Here is a 22,038-nt window from a genome sequence, read left to right as displayed (position 1 = left end):
TTTCATGAAATGACTTCTTGATAATATAATTTGTCTACACACATAATTTGAAAAAGTATATGTAAATGAGGAATAAAAAGAAAGTAGTTATAAAAAGACTATTTGTACATTTAAATGCTTGGACACTTCTTCTCTAGAACCTTGCTATTCAAGGTGTGGCCTCTGGGCCAGTAACATTAATATCACTGCAGAGCTTATTAAGCAAACTCTTCAGCCTTGCTTCAGATCTAGTGGATCTGAATCTGCATTTTAACTAGATCATCGGAGGATTTATTTACATATTGAGGCTCTAAACTACTATTTTATCCTGTGTAATAAAGAAGTAAGATACTTGCACCTATTTGTAAAATCATGGACTGTGACAGCTACAAATGCAGATTGTTACTGGTATATGTATTGGACAACTCAGGTGCCATGAAACATCAATAATGTGATTTTTCTCAGATAACTCTTAGTAAAATTTTAAACAAAACATGTGTAGTCATCCCCTAATTACATATTATTTGCTTTCCTGTAAACTCAGTGTATGGCAAAACTGGGAAAATACTTTGTAATTATGTATAATATGGAATTTGTTTCTGGCTCAATAAACAGCTTCAGGTATGTCTTGTAGTACATTCAGAAATTGTGCCAGACAATTCTTTGTTGTACGGGGCTAGCCTGAGCCTTCCTTGTAAGACATCTCTGGTCCCCATCCACTGAACACCAGTAGTCTCTCCCAGTCACTTTAACCGTCTCTCCCAATAAAAGCTTTCACAAATTTCCAGACTGCCCCTTGAGTGCTTCCCTCATTGAGAACTACTACCATAAACCTATGATGCTGGTGCAGTACAACCTGTGACCAGCCTCACTGAACCCTCTGGAGTAGCTGTCTTAGCTATGAGGCTGGTTGCTGAGTTGGTATTCATCCAGCTGGAAGATTGAATACAGTTCCAAACTCCACTAGCCAGAAAGCTTTTTCAAACTCTGCTCTTCTCTCTTTATCAACCCTGAGACTTTGCTACCAATAACCTAAGGGTCATTGTGTTAGCCACTATTACTATCATATCCCTCAGGGGTTTTGGGTGGAAAAAAGATTGAAACTTAGTGTAATTACCTCACCTTCTAATCTGTTAGAATTGGCTACAGCAAACGTAACAGTTACTTTATACTTCCAAGCACCTAAAATAAAATATGGTAAGATTAATTACTTTCTGTTAATTAGGTAGAAGACTAAGAATTAATGATACACCAGCCATAGATTTATTCATGAAGCTTTGATTCTATCAAATGCAGAACAGAATAGCTAAATTATAAGTCTGTAAGAATATTATCAAATATGAATGGAAAGAAATACTTTACACACACTTGAATAGGTACATGCCGAAAGCTTTCATTTGGAGAGAGCTTGCTATTTGGAGAGATTGTAGGAACAGTAGGTTTAAAGGTACATTCTAGGAAAACAAAATTTTGAGGTAGTTGCAAATTATGGGAGATGTCTTTTTATCAAGTTACATACTGGTCAGATTAGCCAAGGTTAAGTTTGTAAGAGAAGCTGAAAGAATGCATGTAGTGTTCACAAAGTAAAGGAGATGAGGTACGTAGGGGAAATAACCACCAAGAAGTAACCAGGTAATAAAGAAAGAAACATATAAATCTGTTTCCCAAATGTTAAGTACCAGGAAAAGTAGGGAAAAAACCTCATGAGACGAATGAGATTGGTAAAATTGATTGACACAGGAAACTGTATGCACAATGATAAATCATAAAGCATAGAGGGTTGAGTGGGCACTCTTGTTATTTGAAATGTGTAATTTATAAACAATGTTATATACAATAGATTTATGAGTAAAGACTGTCTCTATGTCTGTTCTTTCAATTCTGTCTTTACCTTTAATACATAATTCTGGTCATTGTTTTTGAAGAATTGCTTTCATATAAGATCATCTCTTAATGGCAGTGTACTTAAGATCTTTGATCTGTTTTGCGTTTAAGAATACTGTACAGGTAAGATCCCATAGATACTGGAGCTGTTAGTAGAACGTAGTAGATAATACCAATTAGTGAGTCTCAGTTTCTGTTCAGTGGGTCAAGAAAAGAATAGCTTTTAGACTCTTGATTTCCTGTAGGTTAGCTATACAAACTGCAATTAGGAGGTAGTGACATTTATTAGAAAACTTTAAAAATTATTATTTTCCTTTTGCTGAAGAGGGATGATGAATGTCTCCATTATAAGGATAAAATTGTTGAAAATGGGGACAGTTTATACCTTATTTCTTCTTCTTTTATAGGTTTTAAAACGACCAGAATATTTTGGGAAGTTTGGTAAAATACATAAAGTTGTCATCAATAATAGCACATCATATGCAGGCTCACAGGTAACTAATTTTAGGGATGTTTGCCCTTCCTCCCTAAGGTCTATGCTTGACCTGGGCTGTTCCAAAGGAAACTTTGCTCTCTGATTAGAAAGCTTGAGGGACAAGGACTTTAGCAGTGTAGTGACCTCTGTTGGTGGGGTGGGGGATTTTTTGGTGCTTATTTGACCCTTCTAGGACTTAACAATTAAGAGGGAAATAGTAAAACAAACATTTAGTGATGGAGTAAAGGGGAGGGGGAGGTGAGTCTGCTATCAGGCAATGTAATAATTAGATGAGGATTAGATAGTGATTTCTAATCTGTAATATTTTCAGATATTGAAAATAGTATCTTTGTTATGCTGGTGTTATCAGAATGGTTTTCTAGATTGCATTTATTTTTGAGAGAACATAATTTGACATAGTCTTTAAATCTTATTTTTTAATCTAAATTTTAATTTTTTAATAACCTTGACGAGCCTGTCAAATGACTTAAAAAAATAAATGCCAAGCCAAAGTAATATTTTATTCACATATATTACAGTATTCTTAAAATCAGATAAAATTCATTGAGTATTATTACTTTCAAATGAGCTAGTTTAGTGTTTAGTCAAAACTGCCACTACTACTACTAATTATTGTCATTAGTAATAGTAGCAGTCAAGGTCTTTAGAATTCCCTAGGTTGCAGTACAATTTTTTTTAGTATTGTTTAATTTGAAACTAATAACAGTGGAATGGGATTTTTTCACTTTAGGGTCCAAGTGCCAGTGCTTATGTAACCTATATCCGGTCAGAAGATGCTCTCAGAGCCATACAGTGTGTCAACAATGTGGTAGTAGATGGCAGAACACTTAAGGTAACATAATCCTCTTGATCCTTTTTTTTTTTTTTTTTTTTAAGGGAGATGAGATAAAATATAGTAAGTAGAGGAGAACTGAGCATTTATATATTAAATTTGACTGTTAATTTGAAGAGTTTCTCTTAGGGTTCCATACCATCTATTATAGCTAATTTGTTTACTGCTGATTTCTGTAGGGTCCTCTTTTACCAGATAGGAATAAACACATTCATTATTAGGGGATAATCTTTAAAAATATTGCATTTTTACATATATTTTATTTTGTGATAATAGAACCATTATTTTCTTCAGAAATAGGTAGTCCTTAAATATATGGACATTGATTCAGGTTTGAGTGAGGAGTCCCACTAAGCAAAGCTTTATTGTTAATGGAAGAAGGATGGCATAATTAGAAAAAGGAATTTGCCTTCTTATGTGTCTAACCACTCATAATGTGGAACAGATTTTTTTGGTCTATCTCCTATCTTGATATTTGGGGAAGATTTGGGTGTTCAAGTTTTGGAAACCATAGACAGATGTTTCCTTTAGTTCTTCCAAATGAGCCTCATCTATAATAAATCCTGCTAATAATAGTTTAGTTCTCTAGTATTTGCAGCCATATTTTTTGTTTTGTCATGTTTGTGCCTCATTTTAGGTGACCTGAAAACGCTAAACATGGAGATTCTTATTGTGTTGTCAGTTCACATTGAGTCTTTTCCTTTACCCCTTTTCCTCTTGCAGGCATCTCTAGGTACAACAAAATACTGCAGTTACTTCTTAAAGAATATGCAGTGTCCAAAACCTGACTGCATGTATCTTCATGAATTGGGGGATGAGGCGGCCAGCTTCACAAAAGAGGAAATGCAGGTAGTAAAGTCATGTGAATTATCGACTTTGCAGAAAAGGGAGTACTTTTTTTTTTATTAGTTAAAATTGCAAAAGCAAAAACTATGGATTTGATTTTGTAAAAACTGATATTACTTTAAAGTAGCATTTTCCAAACAAAGTGTTTAATGGAAGGTGAGTTCTGCAGGATATTGTTACAATAAAAATGTGTCTTTGGTCAACTAAATTTGAAATGCTAGATTAATGAAGATGAACAGGTTGTTTTAAGACTGCTCAGAGTCCTTAATATGCTAATACATATCCACGAAGGGAATTTACAACCAGAACTTAGTTGACCAGGAAAACACTTTGGGAAATGCTATTTTAAGAGGAATGTCAACAAAATGAAAGCTAAGTGGGATATTGTAATTATTCGTTAAACCAATCTATACTCCTTACAGAGCTTGCTAGAAAATAATACTGTCAAACAGTGCTGATAAACTAATATTATTTTTACAAAATTATTCTCCCCATGGAAGTGTCCACTAAATCAGTATCCTGTAAAGGGTGAATTGAAGGCTTAATATCCTATGTTCTTTTTTACATTTCCTCTTCTCCTGTCTCCTTTCAATTTGTAGTATAAACATGCCTTAACAAGTAAAAATGTTGACCATACGACATATTAAATGAGGATTATACCAAAGCACAATGCTGCACTTCCCTATTGTAGATGAGGACTTCAGATTGTTGCTGTGGACTTTTCAGGAATACTTCTCATTTAGAAGGTGGGGGGCATTCATTGCTACCTTTCATTCTCCAGGTCAAACTAGAGAAAGTCTGGTAGGGGCTCCTTTAAGAAAAGATTGTTAAATGGAGTATTACCTTTTTTGACTTGGAGCTAGTACAGATTAAATCCCATTATAATAAATACATCAGAGTTTTCTTGACAGTATGGTCTTTATGATTCAAAAACAATGTTCAAATAAGATCTATCTGATATTTAATAAGGACAGATGACTTAACTGATTTCTTAAAAAATGCTTTTTTTGTTTTTTGGATGAAACCTTCTTGAATGAAATCTAAGGTAGAACCATTTCAAACTACATTTTAATTAGTAGAGGGTATACTTTATTCACATTTCCTGTCAATTTCTCTCAGAATTTTCAAGTCCCACCCAGCTGATGTCATTTAAAGTAATATTAAACAATAAAATAAAATGTATGGGCAGTCCTTTGGAACTTGTTTGTAATGGGATTTAACCTGTCTTTATGAACTGCCCCTGTAGAGTCATTTTAATATCAAGTTGAGCTCTTTATGGCTTTCCACAGATATTAGTGAAAGCCGTATCTCCTGAAGTATTGATTCCAGAAATAATTTTCAAGACTTTTCGTGTTTTAAAAATGTAAATTTCAAATCTAATGTATTTTTAAAAATAATTTAAAACTAATTTCATAATGTTGTCCTGAATTTATCTTGCTCTTCTGTAGCTGAGTTTAAAATTACTTTAAAAGGAGATTTTTTGTTGTTGTTGTTAAAACACTTTCTTGATGTAGGAAAGAAATTTGAATAAATTTTATGGCAAAAATCAGAAAATCTTTCCTTGTTACTGCATAACTCAAAATTTAGTGTCATAGGAGATATTTATAGGTCCAGTTGAAACAAGCAAGTTGCCTCTCAGAACAGGGAACGATGCATTGTGCAGTATATATGACACAATTACGCCCAATTAAATGCAATTGCCCTCACTTGTTATTGTTTTGATTTGTTCCGTTTTGGTTTTGTTGTATAACATCTATTTAGACCATAATTTTTAAAAAGTTAACATCCCTGAAGGTAAGTAAAAATATTCTTCCAGTCTAGATATACATGCAAATAGTAAAACAATACTCAAAGTAATTTCATTATCATTTATTTTTGTGTCTAATTAGCTTCCACAGGCAATCTTTGCCTAATTTTTCCCATAATATTTGTGACATTGCCTTTTGATATACACCTACCCAGCTAGAGTAAGCATAGCATTCTCTTGTGTATAGAGCAGAGGTTGGCAAACTTTTTCTGTAAAGGCTAGTTAGGAAATATTTTAGGGTTTTTGAGCTGTGTATGTAGTCTCCTGTCACAACTACTTTACTCTGCCTCTGTGGCACTACTATACTCTGCCTTGGTAGCGGAACGACAGCCAAATATGATGTGTAAATGAATGGGCATGACTGTGTTCCAGTAAAACTTTATTTACAAAAACAGACAACTGGCTGTAAATTGCTGACCCTTGGTCTAGAGTTTAAAATACATTAATTTTTATTTTATGTTTGATAACCGTAGAAGAAAAGAGAAAGTAAAAACTAATTCATGGAAGTTTTACTTAGTGTCAAGATAATGAAAAATATAGTAAAACTGTTCATCTATGTGTTACTTCAAGTGCTAATCTCCAAATTAAAAAGGAGATTCATGAATTTTGGCTGATTTTTTGGAAAACTCAGTAATGACCTGTTACAAGACTTAATTCTTACGTTAAAGACTTGGAAGTAGGTTTAAAGTGGACCTTACACTTTTTGAGCTAGCAAAAATGTTCTCCCCTTAATATGCTTTTCTGTACAATAAATGGGTTGATGAAATGCCTTAATTTATCAGATATATATCATGTAATTTTGTTGGAATGAAAGTTTTGTGATATCCTCACAGGTTTCTCTTACTTGATTTATTTAAAAAGTTATTTAAATTTTATTTTTTTAATGTTTTATTTTTAAAAAATCTTATTTGTTTTATTTAGAATATATTTAATAATTCAGAAGATTATTCAGTATTTTATACCAGCCATTTTGTGAATCCCACTGCAGTTTTAATTTATTCTTTCATTAGGCGGGTAAACACCAAGAATATGAACAGAAGCTACTTCAAGAATTATATAAATTAAATCCCAATTTTCTTCAGCTATCTACGGGTTCAGTTGATAAAAATAAGAACAAAGTGACACCACTGCAGAGGTACGATACGTAAGTATTGATACTCATAGTCAGACATCTTACCTTCTTATCAGTTGATCTTCTCTTTTCATTTTAGATCTTTTTCAGGCAAAAGCCTTGTTGACAAGATCTATCATTTATGCAGAATTGTTTAGCTGTATGGGAAATGTTGAGTCACAGTTTCTGGGTTTGAATGTTTGCTGCCTACTCTTCCCTGGTAACACTTCAGACTAGCTTTTTGATGGGTTCACCTTTTGCAGTGATTTGCAGACTACTCTGAGCCCAGGGAATACTTTCCTTGTTAAAGAGAAAATTAAGAGATTTTAGGTATTAAAAGGCTCTGATTACCTAATTGAGGTCTCTCTTGATATAATTAGGGGGAGAATACTATAAAAGGGAAAGTGGGTGTTATCTGAAGGAAGGCTTGTGTGTTGGGGACACAAATATTCAAGAATATCTAGTTCCAGGAATCACTAAAGTTATTTAAATCCCGTAAATGAAGGGAGTATCCCATATTAAGAATCTTACTCATCTTAGACCAGTCATCTCCTATCTTCTACCTCATCGTGGTTTTGGGTAAACTATATTGTGTCAATGCTTAAATAAATTTATAATCTTCAGTTAGAGAGTCTCATTCTGATATGGTGATCTTCATATCTTGGATTATATTTTGTTATGGCCTGTCAGAAAATCATATTAATAAGTATAATAATTTGGGGATTTTATTCTATTCTGAACTTTCGTTAAATTTGATGTGTTAGGATTTTTGTTATTTTTTATTTGATAAGTTTAACTTTTATCAAATGAATTTTAAAAGTAAATATTGTAATTAATTTATGTTGATGATCTTTTTTTTAAATTCCAAAGTTAAATTTGTTTAAATGTTGTTTTAATGTCTAGGTGTTAAATATTATAGCCCAGTGTCTATTGGGTGCTAAAATAATTTAAGAACTATTTTCAAATATAGCTAATAATAACTAAATGGATTATTGTCTGAGTCCATTTCTTCAAAAACACATTCTTGTCTTTAAATTTTGAAGTCTGTGTTTATTCATTTTGATAGTAAAGATTATTTAAATTATTAAAAACCAAATTATACACATAAACATATATGCACATGTGTATGTAAATATAAATAAATATAAAATAGACCACAAAGCAAAATATAAAGTTACTGTATAGCAAACTATGTAAAATTTGTTTATATCAAAGCTAAGAATAAAAGCTAAGTCAAAACAGATCTTTCTGGTTTGACAAGCTTTGATCTTTTCCTTTAATCTTTTGTACCCACCCTTTTCTAACCCTGTATGGTTATTTTATGACAAACCATATGCTATTATTTACCTTACTGGTTGCCATCTCTGTAGTGCTTAGTATAAGAATGAAGTTATTGTAGTAAACAGTGGTTTATTTCAGATGCTTTTAACATTTATGCACATCATTGTTTGCACTGAAAATGTTGTCATTCTAATTTAAGTCATATTCTGTGTTTTATAGCCCCTGGTGATTTCAGAGCAAAAATTTAAAATTTAGATGATCTCTTTTAAATAACATTTGTTGTCTTCTGAATATAAAACTAATATGTTTTTATTGAAGGAAATATGAAAAATTTATGAAAGCATACAGAATAAAATAAATATTACATATGATCTTAATACCCAGAACTTTTCACTGAAAGTGATTTGTGTATAGCATGCCCTCCAGTAATGCCATTTCATTCAGTGTTGTTTTGTTACAATGTTGATTAGAAAAAAATCGATTCCCAGCTGGGGCCACTGCCTCTGTGAACTTTGCCTGTTCTCCCCATGTCTGCGTGGATTTTCTCTAGGCACTCTGGTTTCCTCCCACATCCCAAAGCTGTGCACGTTAAGTGAATTGACATGTCCAAATTATCCCATTGTGAGTGAGTGTGAGTGTTTATGTATGTGAGGGGACTCTGCCAAGGTTGGTTCCTGCTTTGCCCTCTGATTTGCTAGGATGGGCTCTGGCCACCTGCAATCCTGAACCCCAATAAGTAGGTTGAAAGATGAATGCATGAATAAATACAAATTATTGTAAAATATAAATTTGTAAAGTGTTAATGTATTTTCTTATACACTAATTCCTTGCATTGTGTATTTTCTTAGTCTTTTTTCTTCTTGTGAATGCATGTATACCATTATACACAGAGTACCTTGGTTTGTTACATTTGAAAACCTAATACATATTATTATGAATAATTTCCCCATGTCACTAAAACATAATTTTTTCTGGCTACATAGTATTTCACTATATGTTCATATTTTAAATTTATTAAGCCAGTCTTCTGCTGTTGTATGTTATGTTGACTTTGTTATTATTTATAACACTGTCATGAACATCTTTACATATAAATGTTATGTGGTTGTAACATATAAATGGTTATAGCTTTGATTGTTCCTGCAAATAGAATTGCTGAGTCAGAGTATGAGAGTACCTATTTCCTTGAATTGGGTATTTTTTTTTCCTTCTGCATACTTGCCAATTTGATAAACAAAAAAAGCTGTCTCATTTTAACTTGTATTTGATTAACAGAGTGGACTTTTTATGCACAGTGAGTTTATATGTTTCCCATGTTTTATTTGTATGTTTAAAAGTTTTATATGAGTTATAGAGATATGAACTTCCCCAATCAGTTGATCAATTATTTGTGTTTCAAAATACGTTGAATTTATAAATCAGTTTTGGAAGAATTTATATTCTATGACACTGGGCTGGGCCTGGTGGCACATGCTTGTAATCCCAGAACTTTGTGAGGCTTTGACAGGAGGATCACTTCAGGCCAGGAGTTCGAGAGCAGCCTGGACAACAAAGCAAGACCCCTGTCTCTACAAAAAAACAAAAACAAAACATTGACTTCTCCCAACCATTAGCATAGCATATCTCTCTTGTGCCTTTCAGGAAAGATTTTCTTTTTCCTGTTTTACTGTATTGGATCTCCTACCACCTCTTTCTGTTTGAAAAATCCTTAGGCTAAACAATGCAAAAACAGTGTTAGACTGGTAGCACTAGCAGGTGTTCTTGCCTCATACTTTACTTTTATGGGGATGTCTCTAGTGTTTTATTTACTCTTTAAGGATGATTTTGATCATTTACTTGAGATAGGTATTTTTAATCACACTATGAAACACCTTGTTATTCCTAATTTATTGAGACTCTTTTCCTTTAGATTAGAAATGAATATTGCAATTTACCAAAAGTATCTTTGGCATTTATAACAAGTAGTTAGCTTTTACTGTGTTTAGTCTGTTCTTGCATTCCTATAAAGAAATGCTTGAGACTGGATAATTTATAAAGAAGAGAGATTCAATTGGCTCACAGTTCTATAGGCTGTACAAGCATGGTGCTGACATCACTTGGCTTCTGGGCAAAGCAGGAGGCAGGCACATCATATACAGTGAAAGCAAGAGGGAGGGAGTTGTGGGGGAAGGTACCACACACTTCTAAATGACCAGATCTCCTGTGAACTCAGAGCAAGAGCTTACTCATCACCAAGGGGATGGCCCAAGCCATTCATGAGAGGTCCACCCCCACGATTGAAATGCCTCCCACCAGGCCCCACCTCCAACATTGGGGATTATAATTCAACACGAGATTTGGTGGGGACATACATTCAAACTATATTATTTACTTATTTTCGTGATCAGTTATTAATAGATCTGCTAATATTTTATTGGCTTTGCCTTTTATTATAAAGTATAGTCAGGTAGTCTGTAGAGCACATTCATAACTGTGTTGGTAGCAGGAGAATGTCTAGAAGCCACAAGTTGTAAAGGGGGAAACAGGAGGAAAAGAGGAAATATAAAACAAGTAAACTCATTTACTAATTTTGCCCAAAGCCAGTGCTGTAGAACCTCAGCTGGAATCAGAATAAAAAAAATTATTTGAGAGTCTTGCTGTCACCTAGGCTGAAGCACAGTGATGCGATCATAGCTCACTGCAGCCTTGACCTCCCAGGCTCAAACGATTATCCCACCTCAGCCTTCTGAATAGCTGGGACTACAGGTACCCACCACCACACTCAGTTAATTTTTCTCTTTTTTGTAGAGATGGCGTTTCACCATGTTGCCCAGGCTGGTCTCAAACTCCTGGGCTCGAGCGATTCGCTCGCCTTGGCCTCCCAAAGTGCTGGGATTACAAGTATGAGCCACTGTGCCTGGCCAGAGCAAATTTTGACATAGATGTACATGCTTTGCATAAGTACATGATATAGAAACTTTTTTTTTTTTGCGGGGCGAGGTGGGGGGTGTTTTCTGTTTTAATGCAGTTACCCAAATTTATTAAGTGACAATTAATGGCCCAAGTTGCAGAGAGTAAGCCTTTGGCTGACTGTCAGTCATAGCGAAACGTGTGCTTTGGTCTCCACTTCCACACTGCCATCACCCAGGGTAGGCATACAGAGGCAGTAGTTAGTAGGGATGAATTTTTAGATAAGATTTCTTCTCACAGGAAAGACTTGCCAAATTAGAGTGATGAGCAGTGTAACTCTTTCCTTCCAAGGTCCTACCCAAGAGATAGGTTTCTTCTTCTTCAAGGTAAGTTAAAACTTAAACTTTCTAGGAAAAAAACTCAAAGAAGGGTTTCATTTACACATTTCTTGGCATTTCTAGATAGTGGGTAGCAGTTTTACAGAAAGAATTGCAAGAAAGCAAAGCCTGGAACCTTGTAGATTGAGACACTAAGCTTAAAATGTGATTTTCTCTTATTTTCAATTAAGCCAGAGTACAAATCTTAAGAGTACCATAGCTATTAATCCTCAGTGAACCCTGACATGGTCCCCGTATACACATATATGTTAGTAAGTGAATTTTTCTATAATATATTTTGCTCCTGTTTCACCTAGTGAGCAGAAAATTCTAAAAAAGGAATTTGTCATCTGCTCCCCTTCATTATTATGAATTCGAGAGTGTATCAGTCATAATGAGTTTTGAACTATGTATGTGCTATGAATAAGTTGCTTTGAAATGATGAATACAAGTAATGAGAGTGGGGAAGTGATGAAGCCTTGCAGTAATGATGCTTAAGGACTGGCTATTTTATTATTTTTAAGTTTGGCGCTTTGAAATATCTTCATTTAGATTGAGATGCTATTTAAGTACCAGCTGTGAAAGGAATAGTAACTAGGTAGGCTTCTGTGCCCAAGACAGTGAGCAGGCCTAGTTACAAGAATTGTGGGGTATGCAGATCAGTCAGTGTAAATGGTTGTGACTTGCTATTGTGGCTGAAACAAGCCATCATTGAGGAAATGGAGATGTTCAGCTTTAGACTTAGGTGGAACGAGGGTGGAATGAAGGTTTTGAGTCTTCTGTGTTCATTTAATATCCTCAGTAGGCCTGTGTGGTATATATTGTTTTCTTACTACAGGTAAAAAAACTTAAGTCTCAAAGAGTTTAAACAGTTTACCAGTATCCCACACAAATAAGCAGTAGACAAGATTCTGATCAAAGTCTCTGTGACTTTAAAGTCCAAGCTCATCCCTCATTCTCCCACTCTTCAGTCTAGAAGAGGTAAAATTCTTAAGAGCAACTCTTAGTAAAAAGTTTTTAAAACATAAATCAAATTCGCTTAAATGAAACTGTGCCATAACTATGTAGTTTGATTTTGAAAATCTCTGGTGCTTGAGGCTTATTACCTGAAGACAGATGTAGTGGATGGATTGTAAATTCCAAGGAATTGATGTTATTTTTAGCAAAACTTTCTCTGAGCCACAGATTGGTGGCAGTAATGGATTAGCTAGAGAAATGGTGAAAGTGAAGCTTCTGTAGGAATTTATCAATTTTTATTACATTTGAGAAGGAGTACACATCTTTTAAAATAAAATTACAGCTATATCCTTACTGAAAATCAAGTATAATCTCTGATAGACTGAAGGTATAGTCAGAGTACCTTATTAATTCAGCAGAACGGGAGTGGTCACTGCATGAATTCTGTTCTCATACCCTGACATTATTTGGTAAAACTCTTGAGATTTAGAAAAGGCATAGTTCATAGATTTGTAGAAAAAAGTCTCAAGCAGAGATTGTTAGATTATGAATAGGCCTCAGGATATTTGTGAACACTGAAATTTTACGTAAAATTTTGCACCTGTGCACATTTTTTGAGAGAGAGGACTGACCTAAAAATAGTTATCAATTAAATATTGGTGTAGAGGGCGCTGGTCTGCTGATACCTCTAGATTTATTAGAGGTGAATTCAGGAGTAGAATAAAGCAGTGATTCTCAAAATATGGTCAGATGCCATGAGAAATGGACTAGTAAATTAAGTAGGTGAATTAAAGTTTGCTAAGATTTTATATTTACATTAAAATCAGTGGATTACTAGATTTTTCTGAGTTTATATCTCAGAATCTTCCTTATTTCTCTTAAAAAGTTTTCTTCCTATGTTGTATTTGGCTGTATACAGAGTTAGTGCATATGTGCATATACAGTGAAAAACTAGTAAGTGAACTGGAATATCTTGCCCCACCTAACTAGAATATGGTCAAAAAAGAAGTTAGAACCACTTGTCTAAAGCATTTGTTCCAGAGGGTGGGGTGGAATGAGTGTGGGGTTAAAGGGCAGTTAAGGATAGGGTTGTATGTGCCCTTATTTACTAGAATAAAAGTAAAGCAAATAAGTGTGTTTAGGTTTAACTTAAATATAAATCTTTTAAAAAGATTAAGTGTATTACTGAAATACAGAATTTATGAATAAGTGGAGACTTGCTGTTTTTGAAAGGTTACCACATTTTGTGATATGTTTAGGATAGTAGATGTCCATATTTTGACCTTATTATTAAAAACAAGTTCTTTGTACTTAATAGTTACCAAAACATTTATTTTCATTTGTGTTAAGTAGATGATGGGATTATGAGAAAATTCTAATTAAAATCATATTTACACAACTACAATCATTCTAGGTTTAATGAGGTGTATTTTTCGTGCCCTTTTATTTTATTATTTTATTATTTTATTTATTCTAAAGAGGCAGGATCTTGCTGTGTTGCCCAGGCTGGCTTCTAATTCCTGAGGTCAAGTGATCTCCTGCCTCAGCCTCCTGAGTAACTGGGACTATAGGCACGTGGTGCTGCACCCAGCTTCTTATTCTGTTAATAGCTAATTATACCACTTAGATGTGGCCATGTTTTAGTAGCAAAGTAATACTTTAAATGTTAATGTGTATTTGAAGCCTGTGTCAAAGTATATTCTGTAAAGGCAAGTTTTACCTGTTGATAACTTAAATATATCCTTTGTCTTAGCAAGTGTTTAAATATATCTCAGAATTACTTAGGGACTCTGGTAAATGGTAAAATTAAGATAGATTCTTTGAAAAGATTATCTGTGGTAGTATTTAATTTAGAAGCAAAATGAATATGTATTTGTGTATACAGTAATATGACAGTGAAATTTGGAAATGTCTGTTATATTGACTTTTATTCTTATGTAAATTTTATGTTTAAAGTGTAAGTAAATTTTATCTTTTGTTTAAAATGCAAGTAAAAATCAGTAAGTCACTTTGACTGTTATTCTTTTGAATTTGCTAAGCAGAAGAACTAAACCTTCTTTTTTTTAGTCCACCCCCCTCCTTGAAAATGTTTTTTCTTTGATTCTTCTACTATGTAATTGGTTTATGTTGCAAATGTTTTAAAGCAATCATCACCATTAAGGAAGTAGTAAAAGAAAGTAAAACTGAAGCACTGCCTTTGGAGCAAGTTAGAAGAAATCAAAACTTGGCTGAACATTTACAAATCCAAACTGAGACCCAGCTGTGTCAGTGACTACCTGTTTGCAGACAGTTTTGAATTTGATTTCTTTATCTGTAGAACAAAGTATTTAAATTTGATTTTAATGATTTCCTTCTACTTGTGAAATCTAATAATTTGAGAGACTTTGAGGAGTCTTGATGCTTTTTCATTGTGTTCCTCTTCTCTTCCTTTGTTGCAGTGATCATCAAATACCAGATGCCTCAATTTAGACTAATTGAATAGAATTCCCATGATGGAGTCCGGATATATACTTTTTACTTTAAATAAATAAATATGTATATATTTTGTGCATGTACGTATTTTAAAAAGCTCTGTTGCACTTATGGGTTAATTTACAAATATTTGCTCCTGAGAAATATGTAATCTCAGCCAGGTGCTGTGGCTCACACCTGAATCCCAGCACTTTGGGAGGCCAAGCCTGGCAGATCACTTGAGGCCAGGAGGTTGAGACCATCCTGGTCAACATGGCGAAACCCCGCCTCTACTAAAAATACAAAAATTAGCCAGGCATGGCAGCATACACCTGTAATCTCAGCTACTTGGGAGGCTGAGGCGCAAGAATCACTTGCATCTGGGATGTGGAGGTTGCAGTGAGCCAAGATAGTGCTACTGCACTCCAGCCTGGGCAACAGAGCAAGACTCTGTCTCAAAAAAAAAAGATGGAGTCTTACTATGGATTTTTAAAACAATTTAGGACTGAAACTTAAAAAAAAAAGTGATATCATTTGTATGAAAATACATACTTTTGAATTTTTATGTACAGGGATTTATACATACAGCATTGGCCTCTAGGAATATCTTGATCGTGTTATGAGACCGGATTACCTTTTAGTACTTCTTAGTCCCACTTGAATCCTGTACTTTTCAACGAACTGCATGGTATTTATGGACTTGATTTCTCTTTCTCAGATCATGACAGTTTCATTGTATGAGTGAAGTACAGGTGTAGTCAGTCTTCTCAACTCCTAGCCTTTTCAGAGATGGTTGTCAACCTCTGTTTTTGCCTCTCTCATTCTTTGTTTTAGTTCAGTTTACATTATCTGCTTTTCTTTCCTTCTATCCTTGAGGATAGAATTGGTATCTTCAATTTTTCAAACACTTTTCTAGCTTTTTCCCTCACTAGGCAACTTCTGCCCCACTGCTTTGTGCTGTACAAATGGTTTTTTTAAAAAAAGTCTCCCATTGAAAATGGAATGAACAACAAAACATTAGCTTCAAAATGCAAGTAATTTTGTTTAGTGCAGTAGAAAGAGGTTGATTTAAGAAAACCTGTAGGTTTTTTGTTTGTTTTTAAATTTAAAAAGCCCTGTGCAATTTATCTTAGTACATCCAAATTCTTATATCTGATAACATTGGGACCTGGCAATTTTTGACCAGGGAATAGTCCATTTCATGGAATACTCTCTTCATGAGTAAATCTGGTATTTATTAAAGTTTTTATTTTCTTAGCAGTTACCCTCTTAGCATGATAATGGGTAGGTGGATGCTGAAAGTAAAAGAAATTTATTAATATGACCACAGCTTAAGGAGACTCAGTGCTTAATGAGGAAGGAAGTTCTACATCTGATGCCAGTGGAGTTGTGAGGACTCTGACCTGTTGGTCGTAGTCTCGAGATAACTATTTTCTCTCCAACCATTAGAGAAACAAGGAGTTCACATTTTTTGAAATTTGTAAATATAGTTTTTCTTTCTGTTGGGGTTACCCATGTATTTTCAGGGATTCTCCTATCTTTCTTTTATTCTTTTCCACTGATAGTTCCAATTATTAATATAATACCAGGAGTAACTATAATTGACTTTTTATAGCCCACATAGAAAATAAAAATTTCTAGTTCTATCTTTATTGTTTAAGCTTTTCATTTATTATTCCCTTAATTTGTTATTGTTAAAATAAATTGAGAAGAATATAGTAAAACTAAGTAGAACATACCTTTACTGGTTTCTTGCCATAATCCTGATTTTTCAGCAGCTATTATCGGATAGATAACACAATCTACAAATTTTAAAACATCTTTCATAAAACTTTCCCAGATAAAGCATAAAGTATTATGAATCAGTGCTTAGGAAATTGCAGTTGGGATGGTGGACAAGGTGATATAAGTTATTCTAATTAGTCGTAATCCAGAAACATCCTTAAGATTTATTTTTTATGTAATATTTTCATATGTTGTCCTAGCCATTAGCAAGACTGACCTCATTTATATTGAAAATTATTATTTAGTGCTCTTATGGAAGCACTAAATTGGGTGGTGGCTGGGAAGATGAACCAAGATCCAGACACTAGAAATTGTCCTTTGTAATATCTTTCTTTTAGCCTTTTGTTTCTATTATTACCTCTTTCTCTCAACTTGAAGACCTTATTAGCATAGTGTAAGTATAGTGCAAATTTATCTCAGATTATCGCTATTATGTTCTGCCACCGAATTAATCTTTCTAAAACACTGCTTATTTAGGTCATTTCTGTGGCCTCTGGAGCCTAACCTGTGTTTACCTTTCTGTCCTTACCTTCCATTATTATTCCAGCTATCCCATTTGTCAGCTAGACTAAATATTTAGCTCTCCCAACACTGTCTCCGACATTTTGACCCTTGACACAGGAGGTATTCCTGCCTTTAATGCTGTTCTTTCCCCTTTCCCCCGTTCTTCTTCTGCTGGGTAAATCTTTTTAAGGACCTACTTAAGTTTGAACTCCCCTAGGAAACTTTCCCTAGTTGCCCTACTTGTAGTAGCTTTGCTTTCTTCTAAAGATTTATGGCATTTTTGTTTGTTTGTTTGTTTGAACAGTTCATTTGATAGCAAGAACTGGCTGATGTTTGTTTGTACTTACCTTCTTTGTGCACTTATCTTCTTTCCCCCCAATACTTCTAAACTTAATGGGCTCAGGGCTGTATCTTTCAACTGTTTGCATTACCCACATTACTTAATATTCATTGATTTATTGCTATTTTATGAATAGTAAGTAAAAATGCTCTTCAAGTAAATTTCAAATCTGTTTGCTTATGATCAAGAACATCTGGCATTGTCTGCAGAAGATGCACCTGGGATTCAGATTGGGTACTAGCCCTTGTTAGATTTTTTTTTTAGAGCAATTAAATATGGTACCAGTAAGTTATCTATTTGAAAGGGGACTCTGTATATATTTTCAGGGAATAAAATAATTTTAAGAAATTTGGAATCTTAATTTTTTTCCTCTAACACAGTATCAGAACAACATATTTGAGTAACGATAGTCATGTACTGCATAACAGTGTTTTGTTTTGGTCAACAGTGGATGGACCACATATACAATGGTGGTTCTATATAGTTATAAATAACTTTTTCACTGTACCTTTTCTATTTTTAGATATATTTAGATACACAAATGCTTACCCTTATGTTACATTGCCTACAGTGGTCAAAACAGTAACATGCTGTACAGGTTGGCAGTGTAGGAGCACTAGGCACTGTATAGCCTCGGTGTATAGTAGACCATGCCATCTAGGTTTATGTGAGTGCACACTTTAATGTTTCCGCAACGACAAAATCACCTGTCAATGCACGTCTCAGAATGTATCCCATCATTAAGCAACACATGACTATTTTTGTTCATGTGCTGAGTCAAAGTTAGTTATAGGAATGATATCAGTACACTGTTGCAGCACAAAGTTATAGAGATTTTATTTTGTCTTTAAGTCAGACAAGATAAAATGGATTTGAAGTCAGTGATTCTCTAACTTTATCATGGTGCTACCTTTTCTCTATATGAAAATAAAATGTTAATGTTTTTGTTTGAATCAGTAGTTTGCCCAAAAGTGTTTCTTTTGTCTCATTTGACATGCCTTCTCTAGGGTTATGATTAGTGTATAGATATATTAAAATAAAACATTGCTCTTAAAAACCTGTAGAGAATATTTAAATAACTTTTATGCCCTCTGTCAAACACCTGGAAAAATGTCAGTATTATTTCAAAAGCTGAAATGGGGAATATGTTTATCACATGCACAAAAATAAATGGTAGATTAGACTTTTGATCTATTGTAAGCAGTGCCTTTTTTCCCCTATAAGCTATTGTTTTACCGATTGTTGTTGGAGACTCTAATTAGAATATAAGTTCCTTAAGGGTAGAGATTTTATACAGGTTGAGTATCCCTAAGTTCAAAATTCTTGGGAACAGAAGTGTTTTGGATTTCAGATATTTTTTCTTTTGGATTTTGGGATACTTGCATTATACTTATTCGGTGAACACCCCAAATCTGAGAATCTGAAATCTGAAATGCTCTAGTGACCAATTTTCTTTGAGTGTCACGTCAGCGTGCAATAAGCTTCAAATTTTGAAGCAGTTCGGATTTTGGATTTTCGGATTTGGGATGCTCAACCTGTACTTCTTTGTGTCCTCAACATTTAATCAGTGTTTTACTTCCCAGTACCTCAGTAAACATTTGTTAAGATGGTAAAGTGTCTGGTTAGTTTTTTTTTTTTTTTGGCTTTTGAGGAGTTTGTTTTTATTGTAGGAGAAGGACTTTATTCTGATTTTATTCGATTTGTTTTCTTTTTACAGCCCCATTGACAAACCTTCAGATTCTCTCAGTATAGGGAATGGTGATAATTCCCAGCAGGTAAGATTTGAATACAGTATCACTTGATTTATTTGCCATACTCCGAAAGCAAGGTATTCCATGCAGGTGAATGTTCTAAAAATGCTTTACTGACACAATTTAAAAACACTTTTGATGCTCATCTTTATTAATCATATTATAATTAGCCTTTTTCCCCCAGAATATATAGAGCACAGTTTAACACTTTTTTAATGACTCAGAATTATCATTATGACCAAATACTATTATCTTTAGAGTCTGCTAATGTTGTTGGTCTTCTTGACCCTGTGCCAGATGGTCCCAGGCTAGCATGCCTTCTGAGTTCTTGCTTTTAAGAATTGTATTCCTACACTACATAGTCCCCTTACCCCTTGCTGTCTACTTTAATTTTCTATTTCAGTCAAGTGTATTTGTTCCTGACAGTTTCCCTTCTTATTTCCCCCAAATGACTTTCAGCTTTGAAATGATAAGCCAGATAAGCTGTTCAAAGTTGAATCTACTGTGAAACTGAGTGGAGTGCTGACCATTAGAGCATGCTTTATGTCGTCTTGTTGCTCAGGGACCTTTTTTTTTTTTGCTAGTTTTTCACTCCTTGAGTTTCTATACATCTTCTTACATTGGTAAAATAAATGTAATTTAGTTCCTTCCATAAAGAATAGCCAGTCCTCCACAGTATTTGTGAAAAACTTAGAGATCTAAAATATAATGCTTTTCCAAATGTTTTCCTGACACATTTTGTAAAAGAATGTGGAAATCTGTATGTCCCCTTGTATATTTTAGTTGCACATTAAATTTTTTTACAGCTTAAAAGTAGTTGCAAAGGATGTAATTTCCAGCATATTAGAAATACTGATATCTGAGAAATTTAATGTTTTGATATCCCATCATAATGTTTTGATCACAATCATGTTTTATTATCCTGTCATCCATTTAAAAATATACACATGCTCTCCTTTAACAATCAGACGTTTTACATTTTTTTCTCTGTGAACTAATTTTTCTCTGTTATTATAGAGTTTTATCTTAATGCAGTATAGTTTTTGCTTGAAAAGCATATACTTCTCTTAAAAATAGGCATATACATTTTTGAATTGAAATAAATATGTTTTTGCAGTCACAGACTTCAAATGCCAGTTTTTGTCTTCTGAATTTTGTTAGTAGTATTGAGATGACCCTATACATAAATGTAGATTTTAATTTTAAAAACCATGAAACAAGTAGTAATAAATAGTAAAATTATATTGAAAATTCATCTCTTAATGAAGAATAGGGCCATTTTAAAATTGGTTTTTGTGTATCTCTAGGTGAATGTTACCTATTGGTAAAAGAGCCAAGTTACAGCAGCAATCTGGTCATGTTTTTTATTTTTCTAAGATGTGTTGAGATACTTTGTTCATATAAATAGGTGGATGGAAGGAGGAGTATTATATCAGTATCACTCAAGTCTTTCAATTTCTTCTCAATTAAATACCTAAGAATCATAGAAATATTTATTATGTAAAATTATTTTTAATGATGTGTTTGGAAGCAACTTAGATATTTCTTTAATTTTCTTGAAAACTAAAATATTGAGAATCACGTAGCATGTAAAATGATCTAGTCCTTACAGTCAGTCACTCTTTTATCACCAATTCATGTATTTCTAATAGTTTGTGTTTGGTTTCTGGAAAGTTTTCACTCTTGAGCAAAATACGATAGTAAAATCCCGAATGAGAAATATTATTTTCTTGGTAGTAAGAGAAGTAAGGTTGTAAAAAGAGAGGAGACGGCCGGGCCCGGTGGCTCATGCCTGTAATCCCAGCACTTTGGGAGGCCGAGGCGGGTGGATCATGAGGTCAGGAGATCGAGACCATCCTGGATAACACAGTGAAACCCCGTCTCTACTAAAATTACAAAAAATTAGCCGGGCGTGGTGGCGGGCGCCTGTAGTCCCAGCTACTTGGGAGGCTGAGGCAGGAGAATTGCTTGAACCCGGGAGGCTGAGGTTACAGTGAGCTGAGATTGCACCACTGCACTCCAGCCTGGGCAACAGAGCGAGACTCCATCTCAAAATAAAAAAAAAGAGACTAGTTTAATCTTTTCAGGCAGACTAATTTTTTTAAAGAGTATATATGTAAGTTAATGATTTAATTGATTTTTCTGAAACTTCATGCTTTCATTAAAACATCTTCAAGTACCACAGTTTGCAAAGCACTATTCTAATACATTTAGTTGCAAACTTTTAAATTGTGGCTTACTAAAATGTATAAACATGTAGTTATTATTTGTTTTCCTTTTTTATTCAGATATCTAACAGTGATACGCCTTCACCACCACCTGGTTTGTCAAAATCCAATCCAGTCATCCCCATCAGTTCATCCAATCACAGTGCACGGTCCCCTTTTGAAGGGGCAGTAACAGAGTCACAGTCGTTATTCTCAGACAATTTTCGCCATCCCAACCCTATCCCAAGTGGGCTTCCTCCTTTCCCCAGCTCCCCACAGACTTCCAGTGACTGGCCTACAGCACCAGAACCACAGAGCCTCTTCACATCAGGTATATAACAATAGTACCAAGTATTAGTAATTATGCTCTTAACATATTGTTGACAGACTAACATGAAACTCATTAGTGGATATATTTTTATCTTTTGCCTCTCTGTTCTCTTTTATAAAAATGTAAATATTTAAACTACATGGAATTAGGTGGTTAGATACATAGTTGTGTGACCTAGAAATTACTGTGTTAAAAGATTTCTCCAGACGT

At 34.1% G+C, this 22,038-nt stretch overlaps 1 protein-coding gene across 6 annotated transcripts in view; it reads left to right on the top strand.

Annotated features, from left to right (window-relative positions):
• Window positions 1-22,038, top strand: part of CNOT4 (CCR4-NOT transcription complex subunit 4) — a 140,257-nt gene that overhangs the window by 85,199 nt on the left and 33,020 nt on the right. For 3 of the 6 annotated variants that reach the window (XM_007983023.3, XM_007983021.3, XM_007983026.3), the window contains exons 4-9: window positions 2,271-2,357; window positions 3,090-3,191; window positions 3,915-4,040; window positions 6,855-6,979; window positions 19,257-19,314; window positions 21,579-21,828. In XM_007983023.3, the coding sequence (XP_007981214.1) occupies window positions 2,271-2,357; window positions 3,090-3,191; window positions 3,915-4,040; window positions 6,855-6,979; window positions 19,257-19,314; window positions 21,579-21,828 (748 nt within the window). Of the gene's footprint in view, window positions 1-2,270; window positions 2,358-3,089; window positions 3,192-3,914; window positions 4,041-6,854; window positions 6,989-19,256; window positions 19,315-21,578; window positions 21,829-22,038 lie in introns of all 6 variants that reach the window. The other 3 variants (XM_007983022.3, XM_007983020.3, XM_007983025.3) reach the window with 1 other exon arrangement.

This window comes from Chlorocebus sabaeus, chromosome 21 (genome assembly GCF_047675955.1).
Source record: "Chlorocebus sabaeus isolate Y175 chromosome 21, mChlSab1.0.hap1, whole genome shotgun sequence".
NCBI classification, from domain to species: domain Eukaryota; kingdom Metazoa; phylum Chordata; class Mammalia; order Primates; family Cercopithecidae; genus Chlorocebus; species Chlorocebus sabaeus.
Note: the sequence above shows the minus strand (reverse complement) of the source record. Positions and strands in the feature narration are given on the sequence as shown.